Consider the following 11450-nt stretch of genomic DNA (forward strand, 5'->3'; position numbering starts at 1 on the left):
AGCTAACAAGCAACTCTTCACATCGAATGTGAGGACCCCAAAGTAGTCAAAGAAAAGAGCATGGAGTACGAAGTGAACTTGTAAACGCTATACAGTGGTCACTAATGTACAGTATTTGGAAAATCACACATGCGGCGCTCTCGGAGCATACCTAACGCAATGCATTGAAAAATATTTATCAGATCATTATGAAAACAGCTTTTTTGGGAGAACGAGAAAAATAGTAGTCTTGTGAATTGTACTTCTTCGATCAATCTTTAAAGATCAGAAAATAAAGGAAGGTTTAGTTTGGTGCACAAACCATAAAAATAGGCTGAAAATGTCTCACCATTGACGCGCTAACAATAAACAAATGAGTTATAATAACCGGTAAAACTAACGTGCAGTGTACGGTATACGTTTACTACAACTTTCGAGAAAATGGCAAAGAATATACTTTAATAATGTCAAACAGATGGTCGCAATCCAATGAGCATGTTAACATATCGCCATATTTCAAACACCCCACTGAAGCCCTCGGGCTTCACCCAAATACCATTAGACCCACCACAGGAATTAAGGCCTCAGTCAAAAACATAAAATCATATTAATTCTAAAACATTTATTTGTGACAAAATAGTAATGGTCAACTCAATTTTCAGTTTCGCAATAATTATCTTAAGATAAAATATGAGAAATGTTAATTGAGACTACCGACATACATACCAGACACTCATTTTACTCTTATAAAAAGAACAAATAAAAGCAACACATTACAGAAAACATAAAATCCAAATGCAGTAGGCCTGTTGTCGTGTTTATCTCCCGTCTTTTGGCAAATTCCGATTCTCTATGCACAAATGGCAGTATTAACAATTTAAAAACAATATACATATGATATTCAGATGCAAAGTCTTTTTTACAGCTATATACAACTGGGTCCCGCCCTGTTTTGATTTTTAAAGCCACTTTTACATTATTATTACATAGTCATAAAGCTTTTTTTTTTTTTTAAATAGAGTCCTCTGGAAGACGCCCCAAATTAAGGGTCTTTTCCTTAAATACTGAATCAGTTTACTAACCCATTTATTTCTACATAAATTAGCGTACTACATTCATTATAAATAAATTGTCTTTTTAGCCGTCGTTTCTTTCCATGTACATTCGTTTTACATGTGTCTCTTCATGTGCAGTGCCAGATGGTCGGATCTGGAGAAGGCTCGCTCACACAGGTGGCACTGAAAGGGTCTGTGGCCGGTGTGCTTTCTGTAGTGACGAGTGAGTTCATCGGATCGGGCAAACTTCCAGCCGCAGCCATCCCAACTGCAATGGTAAGGTTTCTCACCTGGAAAATGCATTATAAAATTTAATAAATAAATAAATACAGAAAGAAAGAAGAAAAGAAAGAAAAAAGGAAATAAAGAAGGAAAGAAAAAATTGTAACTAAAGACAAACAAGAACGACATTTGAGATGCTCGCCGGGCTCTTTCTTACCTGTGTGAGTGCGCATGTGGGCTTTCAGGTGGGAGCTTTTGGTGTACGTTTTTCCACAGCCAGGATACTCGCAGCTGTGCGTCGCAGTCCTCTTTCTTGCCCAAGACCTGCGTCCTCTTTTGGGCTTACATTCATCAGGTGCGCTTACAGGAGGAAAGAAGTCCAAGAGAGGGGATGATGGAGGGGTCAGCATCATGCCATGCAAGTTTTGGTGATGGGCCTTCATTGCATCTCTAAAAAGGTTGAATTGTCCTTGGTACTGGTGGGCGGCTTGGTGCTGATGACGATGGTGGTAATGGGGAGGGAATGCGTTTCCCATCTGGTATTGCTGGTGAAGCGCCATGTGGTTATGTGAATGGTGCATATCTGAGGCAGAGAGGCAGTCTTTTGGAGCCATTTCGGATTGAGGCATTAAGTGATGAGCAAACCCGTGGCGGGTCATCGCATGCTGCTGTTGTTGATGATGATGATGCATTGGCAACATAATTGGCTTTTGCTCCATACAGTCAGTTGCCATCATGCATGAATGTTCATAGGTTTCAGTTTTTATTTTATGCGGCAGGTGATGTGCGTCATCCGTGTTCGTAGGCAACTGGGCAGGATTCCTCATGTTCGGAGCCCTCAGTTCTGTGTATTCCATTATACTTTTAACAGGTTTCACACCATAGGTTTGCGTTATGGCGCAAGAACCACTGTAGTTCATCTCTGGAGTAAGGAGCTCTGCCACCAGACTTTGGTTTGGACTCCCCGAATAGCTGCTGGCGTAGTGTCCGGGAGTGGAGTGCGAGCCGTCGCTGTCACCTGCAGTGCTGCAGCTTTCAGGTGTCTCGGGCAGTGGGTAGGCGGAGGGGTGTAAAGCGTTGTTCCCAGTATCAGATGGAATGGTATTGGACAGTATAAACTCTAAATCCAAGAATTTTCCCAGATCGTCTTCTTCTCTTTTTGCCATCGGCGACTCCACGATGTTAAACTCAACTTCAATGTGGGGTGTTACTTCGCTCTCTGAACCTTTTAGGTCTTCAACCTTCCACCTCTGTGTAAAAAAAGATAGAAAAAGCAGGTTAATCAAGGGAAGAAGAATACTGTCCCGAAAGACGGAACATTTTAGAAACAAGTTAAGAGCAAAAATATAACTGCCCTGGAAGACGTACAGGCAGCTTAAAATATGTCTGGTAACTGTTTGTTCTTATTATTAACGAGAAAGTAAATTGACGTGGAGTGTTTATCCTCAGCTATAAATAAAAGGACATGCATTTAAAAACAGCTCTTTAACCAGTATAGTACCCTAAAAAATCTCAGCTACTAGAGTCAAATAAAGCTCAAAACTGTTTCATACTCAAAGGTGCTGTCATCTATGCCCAGTAAAGTCTGACCGTATCATACAGTGCGAATGCAAAAAATACACTTACATGCATAATTTCGGCTTGCTTTTCTTCCAGACTCGAATGAGAGGCAAAAGTCGAGATCGAAGGCAGCATGGCATCAGTCAAGGCCATGACTAAAACTTTTCTTTCAACAGGTATATGCAATTGTAAGTTGAATAAAAAGTCAAAGGAAAAGAAAAATACGAAAAGGAGCTTCTATCGGCTCCTAAATCCAGGCAAGAGCATAAATGAGCGGAAAACTTCTGAACTGCTCGAACTTTCAAAGTAGCCTGCTTGTTATAGGTCTGCCCGCAGATTCTTATTGGCTGGTTTCTGCAACTGCTAATTGGCTCCATAAAAAAGGTCACGCCCCCATACCTGCACCGCGTACCTTTTCTGCTAAAGTATGTACTCTTCTCGGCTGTCATAAACTTTAAAGTTACATAATGATGGACAAGGAGTGGTATTATTTAGGAAGCATCTTCATTATTACTATTCTTTTAATAAAAATGCGAAAACATTGTTAACATTTAATGATTTAAGCTACGCATGAAACAAAACACTCTTTTGGGATACATTTTTATTAACGTTTCGGACAAATTGAAATATTAAAGAAAAATAATACCAATATGTACATATTATTTATTGTTTTATAAGTTTAAAAATCCCATCATATCAATTGGATAAGAAATTCAGTATATTGTACTTTCATTATATGATTTTAACCTATAAGTTTCAAAATATTTGAAATTATTTTGATGGACAGTCTCCTGAAAAAAGTTTATCAAAAGAGGAAAATGTTCATCTTCATTAATTAACGAAAATAAAAAAGGAAAAAACTAAAAAAAAAAAATGTTTGTTACATGCAGGTAGGTCTTTACGTCTGCGTATCATTTTATATATTATATTTCTTTTTTTTTAAGTTAAAGATACATTATCATTATGTTATCTTACATTTTATCGCTAATGAAATATTTATTTAACAAGTAAAAAAAACTCGCCAGCTCTACAGGTGCTTTTTTTCCTTTTACAGTGAGTCTTGGCGTGACGCCCTGTGACGAGGCACATTAGTCAATAGAGGGCTCCACGAAACTTTTAAAAACGTGATCCTGTTTCGGGCGTCTGAAAAGCAAGGAATCAAAATGTTCAGATCGGTTATTTAACATGCACCAGCTCTGCAAAAATGGGGATTATCTGATATAGAAAAGTTGGGTTTGTAAATCTAACAGTTGATTAGAGAGGATCTCTTTAGTAAGAGATGATTACTTTATTCTGCAGTCCGTTAAAGGCTAATGTACATCAAATATCGCTGCACGTAAAATGTAGTTACGGATCTGCGTGTTTGATCCAGTCTGCAATATTTTTCGGCATCATTTAGCCTTTATTACGTTCTTGCTGTTAAATACTGCACATAATTAGTTCACACGAAATGGAGAATAAAGATGTTCTATTTGTTTAATATGATAAAACTGCTTTGTGCAACTGTAAAACATAATAGATCAATCGCCAGTGTACGTGATACCAATTGTTATCAGGCATATATTCACTTCCAGATTTTGTTATATAATGCACATAAGAAAACCTTCATCACTAAAATATGTAAAGTATTACTGGTTTACATAACATAAAGCAACACATTCACTCCTTTCTGTTTGGAGCTTCGCCCTGCTGTGGGTGAGAAGAAAGTCAAGGTGAAGTCTCCAGTCTCACGGCGTGGTCGCCTGCGCTATGAATCGGTGATGCTTTTGTCGCGGGATTACCTGGTGAGAAAAAAGTGATTAATCCGAGAAGAGTGTGAACGATAATCATATCACGAGAAAGAATTCATCCTTTTTACATTTGGTTAAAGGTGTGATCAATCGATCCAACATCAAGCAGACGACTGTAGGAATTTATAAAAGCGTTTGCATAACGCAAAAATGAAATGATTTAACCTCAAGTACACTTCAGCAGTCACTTTTCTTATCGCTATTTGACAGTTCTTTCCCCTCCAGGACAGAAACAATGTTATCAGGGCAAGGGTTCAAGAGCCATTTGGAACTAAACTATAAAATTCTATTTACATGGAAATGGACTGCAAAGATCATTCGGAGTACTCGATTGGCAGCGAGATTGAAGTAATAAAAACCTTAAGAGTCGCAAATGCAGATGAAGGCTGTTGATAAACGAGGCATTAATGAGCATTACTGGAACAGGATTTTGAAATCCTACTGTGTGGCGTATTAAGTGGAGCAGACAGTGCTGCGCAGTGCAGGTGGAGGCTTTACAATTCAAACCCCGGTTCAGACAGTACCCCACTAACAGCGTGACCCTGTTTAGGTCTCTTCAACCTCCATTGCTCCGAATGTAAATGTACATACTGCAGTAGAAACATTCTACAATGTATCTCTAATTGTAAAGTGACGTGGGGTGGTGTTCACTGTAAGAAAGGCGCCATATAAAACACACGTTTCTTCTCTGGAACATTAAACCAAATGTTTGCCGATTCATTTTCTTTCTGGTTACCAACCTGAAGTATGTATAAATAGCATAACATGTCTATATCCTGATTTTAAAATTCGTTTTTAAAAATCATTCGCCCAATTCGCAATGTTAAAAAATGTGCATTTGGCAAAAATAGAAAATTCTAAGTCAGACAAATATTTACGGTTCATTCTTCTGTGTCCACACTGTGACATCTTACAATTCTTATTCCCACAGCACGCTTTCATGAATGCAATTTAACAGCACACAAATCTGTTAGTTTATCAAAACTAAAATGATTACTGTTTATTTTATGGCGAACCTTACGACCTAAAATTGTGTCTATACAAGTCTCCCTACGGATCTAGCAATGGGCATAAGTCGTAGACAACAGAAGCCCGGCTTTTCTACAAAGTGAAAAAGAAAGCCCTCCTAAATTGGCTTGAGTTTGTTGTACTGTTATGAGCAGAAAGGCCTTGCATATGTGACTTATGCTGAGGCTTACACTGAACCACATTAACGCATTCTGTTACAGCGGCCCTTTAGCAGCTCCGGTAACACGCACTCGTTTAATCCAATTAAACACGCAGCACTCAAACAAGCAATATGAAAACAGTCTAATAATAATACAATAAGTAAACACAATCATAATATTTAAAGCCAGAACAGAACGTGCGAATCGCTAAAAAAGCTGCAGAAAGGCCAGTCATTATTGCGTGCTTTGTCCTAATAACATACTGTACATAGTAAGACACTACAAGCTGCTCTTTGTAGTCAACACTTGTTTGCATCCTCATCAGCTCCCGAGGTGTGTTTCTGTTGTGTCGGATCTCCTGGAGTTGAAACTTTGCTTTTATACCCCGACTATTTTTAACATGCCTACGCAAATCCTAAATCCGGAATAGCCATTGCGTCTGGAGCCAACTGGAAATGGAAATGGTGCACGTTTCCTGAGTTAACTCTGGATCACTTCGCTAATAACAGCAAAAAGGCAACTTTCGCTCTTCATAATTGGCTGAGCATAGGGGGAGGGGAAGACAGTTTGTTATTACAGCGGTCGTTTGACTGAACATCACTGTTACTGTTACACTCATGGCGGCGGTCATCGACGATGCGCATTCCGCGCGATCAGATCCACGTTTTAAGGGACTGTGCATATTGATATCTATATGTACGTAACCAAAGTATTCACAGTTATTCATTTTGTATTGTAAACGTCAAGTTATGAACACCCTTCTGCATTCATTGCACAGACAGTTGTGCAAGAAAGTCTAAATACATAAAATAAAATAAACATCCCGAGTGAAATGAGCAACAATTTACAGCTTCGATCTTTTGAAGTAATTACGTTTTCCAGAATGTCACAAATTTTTACACACAGCAGCTGCCAGCTTCTCTTATTGTCCGAGCGGACTCTCTCAGAGATATCTGACGCAGACCTCTCATAAAAAAGTCATCTTCGCGTGTCTGCGTAAAACGTTAAAGTGGGCAGTAGCAGGTGCGTGCACGAATAGATGAACCCATTTTATTTATTTGTTTTCATTTTTATTAAATCGATGTTTCTCGGTTGGCTCAGCGCTTCCCTGACTACAGTAAGTTTTTTCGTTCAAAGAGAAAGGAAGTGCAGTGTTTTCTAAACACAATTAGAGAGATTGTAGATTGTTAAGGCGGACCAGTTAGATAGCAAAGTAGAGACATTCCGCTTTATTTACAAGGCACGCAGAAACGCATGTTTTTGGCTGATAAATGTCTCTGGCTCCAAGAATTTCTCCGTATTAAACTCCTGCTTTAATTGGAATGTATCCAGCATTTATTTACAACGACTTTCCAAAAGCTATTTTTTTCTTCCCCAATTAGAACAGAATCAGATGAAGTGACTTACTCAGGGTCACACAGCGTCAGCAACAGTATTGGAACAGACAGCCTCAGGGTGTGAAATCTACAGTCCAAAGACTTTTACTGACGTCCACCGTTTTTGTTCACAAGCAATGTAATATAGTGCAGGGTGTGTACGTCCACCATGGAAATTTTCATTTATTAAAAAGAAAAGAATGGTTTATTTCTGTTAAAAAGTAACGTAGATACAAACAACAATTGCAGACCTCACATCGTTTCTAATTCCATGCAATTTCCAGAATTAACTATACTGATTAAATCAGTCCGCAGACCAGAAAACGCGCTATATTAGCGTAACGTTTATACTACTATTCATAGCAAAACGAAATATTGAAATGGAAGGGGAGTCCAAAAAGAATAGATAGATAGATAGATAGATAGATAGATAGATAGAATGCTGCGTTTATGGTGTACTGCTTAATTCTTATTTCTTCTTGCACAATTTTTGAAAAATATAGGAAACGAGTTGTTTTTTTTTAAAATTCCTTCGTTTACATGTTACATGTAAATATACTGGTATCTGCAAAGATGACAATAGTTAAGAAAAAAAAAAAAAACTAGCAACCATGTTTACAAGTTTTAAATTCGCTAATTTTCGAGGTGACAAAAAGACTTGAATCATTTGTACCATATAACTGAGATATTAACTAATATATTTTATGTCCTTGAAATTAAGTACGTATTTAAATAAATGAAAACTAAACAATGGAGAAACATGCTGATCTTGGAAGGTTGCATTTCATTTTTCAACCGCAGTAAGTCAAGTGAATCTCCTCTGTTTAAATAGGCGTGGTCCGTAAACCAAAGCCAAGAACAACATTCGCTTGCTGTAACAAATGCATGGAACAATTAAGAATAACATAATAATATCCACCCGTTCTATAATATAATATAATATAATATAATATAATATAATATAATATAATATAATATAATATAATATAATATAATGTTCTGCGGTGAGCTGGCAACCTGCCCAGGGTTTGTTTCCTGCCTTGCTCCCTGTGTTGGAGGGTATTGGTTCCAGCAGACCCCCGTCACCCTGTAATTTGGATATAGCGGTTTGGATAATATAATATAATATAATATAATATAATATAATATAATATAATATAATATAATATAATATAATATAATATAATAAAGAGATCTGTTTAGTTTTGGTTCATGCCCGCCACGTCGAAACAGCAAGCCACCTTCTTTTTAATGCTAGAAATGGGTTCATAATATGGATGAATGATTAATATAAATATGTACCACTCTGTGTAAAAATATGAAAACTAAAAATAACTTTATTGCAATAACTTTATTACATACAAAGATGCTTAAGTGTGCATGTTTAATATACATACAGTATATATAAATACCTGCACGAGTGATATTTTCATTGCTGCCTTGCTGCTGGGTTTCGCATCGGGTCTCCTCCTCTTATTTTGCGCGTTTTGCACTGCACTGTGATGTTATGTTAGGTTTCTTTAAACATTACATTATACACATCACAATGAATCTGAAAAGCCTTATCGATATATATAGGAACAAGATTAGACGTTCACTTGGAGCTGTACAATTAAAATGAATGAGCGTCAAGGACGAAATGAAGGAGAATGCTGAATGTCTAGTGTGTAGTGCGTTAAGCCTGATTGCGAAGAGCTGATAGATATACTAAATTCTGAACACACACCAGAAGAAAAAAGAATAAAACTAATAAGAAAGAAAAACTTATGAGTTGGCAGTTCCAGTTCCAGTAAGACATTATGCAGACGTATTGTTGTTGGTATAAAGGACCCCCAGCTGCGTTTCTTGACACAACTGCTGAATAATTCTTTGGCTGAAATTGCTCCGTGTTATTGTGTCAGAGCGAGAATGTATTGCATTGTTCATAATGGCACTCAGTTTGCTTTTAATTCTTTTGTTTGCTACCACCTCTGGGGGTCCAGAGTGCGTCACGTAACTGATTAGCTTGTTAACTTCGGTGGGCGTCTCTTGAAGTAATGCTACCAGTCCAGCACACCACAATGTAGAAAATTGCGGTGGCCATCACAAGGTTTTAGAAGATGTCAAGGATGTCGCTACCAACATTAAAGGAGCCTGCTCTGCTCTTTCTTATATAACTCCACGGTGTTACGAGACAGGTCCAGCGCGTCTCGTACTTGTAGGAGTGGACCACCTCTACATCCACTCCCTGAACAGAGACTGTTCGGTGCGGCGAAAGGTAATAGGTGAGCTTCAGAGGATTAAAATCAGTACAAAACGTTATAATGAACCTACACGTGACAGGCATACCCCGCGGTTATTTCACTTTTTTCACAAATTGTTTTGGCCCACTTTCTCTAATACCTGGCTGGTGGTTTCATAGCCCTATTCCAAAATTTATTTTGGGCTGCGATCTGTCCGCCGTGCTGAAATAACAGCATTGCACGCCGCTATGACATGTTCTTATACTCTGTGGTGTAAAGTTACGTTCATCATGGAGGAACTGGACTAGTTTTATTTTGCTTTATTCCACTTTATTCTTAAACGTATCTTTCTGGCGTTATTTTTTCCAACAAACCGATGAATGTTTAATACAATCAAGCACACATCCTATGAACCATTGGACAACACCCGATAAATTACATGTTGAAAATGTTTGTGTTAGTATTATTTCCAGTATTCCAAACTGTATGCTTAATAATGAAACATTATTACATACATAATTACAATAAACAGATATTATGTATTTGACTGTAAACATATAAGTACGCAGTCCTTTTTTAATGATAATCGGGACACTGATTATTAAATGAAAAGGATTTGAAAGCAGTTGCTAATAAATACTGCAGACTGAAGCAGCAGCCTTCAAAGCTATTCACAGTTTATCTGATTAGTGTATTTCAATTGCTATTACAATTTTTACAGTTATTAAAGTTATGTTTCCATTTTTCATGCAGGTTAGTTTAATTGATAACTCAAAATGGACCATGTGTGAGTGTAGGTGGGAGGACAAGACATGGTGTTTCCCTTGTTTTACAATCTGTGCATTCAATCAGAGTTAAATTGATTTGAGAATTTAATGCAAAATTACAGCTTTTTTTCTCCATATAAGTTTAATCAGTTATTTTAGAGTAAATGGTGTCAATATGATAGCAGGTTTACATTTGAACAATTCATGATCACATTTTAAAGGTTATCCTGTAATTTCTTGTGTTTCCCAGGACCAATGCTTGTCTTGCCCCATTTCAAATCTTTGAAAAGCAAAAGAATCGACATGGAAATCAGGAGAGCTTGTAAACTCCACGCAAACAGTCAGTGAACAAGGACTCAGACACAGATTTTTGAAACCATGAGGGAGAAGCGCTAACCACTGCCATATCAGGCCGAATCCAGGACAAATCAGTTTCTGAAAATCGATTTGACACATTGTCTGGTGGCTGAGTTTGTTTTGAAAGATTGGTTCTTTATGTCTCTTTTGCAGTGAATATGGTGAGGGAGATGAAGGATTGAGGGTCATTTTGTTCTCCAGCCCTTTTGGGCAATTGTTTGCAGTATATCAAAGCCCTAATGTAAGGATTAAAGCAAATCAGATCTGTTTCTCTGACACCTAAATATCTGCTGTCCTTTTGTATAACAATGGCTAATTGTTGCTTTCTTGTGGTCTTGTGTTCTATCGACAGTGGTATCACTTTGATTTGATCTTTGTTTCAACACTAATTTCTTAGTTTTGTTAAATCCAAGAATTCTTTAAGTCTTTATTATCATTACACATATACAATGAAATTGGATGCAGATCTAACAGAGTTCAGTGTGCTAAGACTTTTGCTTTGCTCATAAACTAAATTGAATGTTAGCCTTAGAATTACTAATTTGCATATCGGTTAGTGTGTGAAATTGGCCCCCCTGACAATGTTTATTTTCCTCATGCTGAGAAAATGTCTATTTTTGGGGTGATTGCACATCAGAGACCCATGATATTTTATAAGGTGTATCATAAGTATCTTTTCTTGGTCCGCTGCTTTTTTCAATCTATATGCTTCGATTAGGTCAGAATATCTCAAAACACAAGGTGAGCTACCACAGCTATGCAGATGACATACAGCTTTATTTATTGCTAGCACCTGATGACCCTGATGCTCTTGGCTCTCTGAAACAATGTCTTACTCGTATTTTCAAATAGATGAATAGTAACTTTTCCTAACTAAATAAGCAGAAAACAGAAATCTTAGTGATTGGCAAACATGTATATAGTGAGGGTATTAGAAATAAACTTGATCTCTC

At 37.5% G+C, this 11450-nt stretch overlaps 1 protein-coding gene across 1 annotated transcript; it reads right to left on the minus strand.

Annotated features, from left to right (window-relative positions):
- Nucleotides 1-588: 588 nt before the first annotated feature.
- On the minus strand, nucleotides 589-3109 carry klf17 (Kruppel-like factor 17). Its single transcript, XM_039735103.1, has 3 exons — nucleotides 2883-3109; nucleotides 1474-2506; nucleotides 589-1324 (listed from the first exon to the last, which is right to left on the minus strand). Exons 1-3 carry the CDS (start codon nucleotides 2967-2969, stop codon nucleotides 1149-1151), a joined length of 1296 nt encoding a protein of 431 aa, XP_039591037.1. The 5' UTR covers nucleotides 2970-3109; the 3' UTR covers nucleotides 589-1148.
- Between the last annotated feature and the right edge of the window lie 8341 nt (nucleotides 3110-11450).

This window comes from Polypterus senegalus, chromosome 14, assembly GCF_016835505.1.
Source record: "Polypterus senegalus isolate Bchr_013 chromosome 14, ASM1683550v1, whole genome shotgun sequence".
Lineage (NCBI taxonomy): Eukaryota > Metazoa > Chordata > Cladistia > Polypteriformes > Polypteridae > Polypterus > Polypterus senegalus.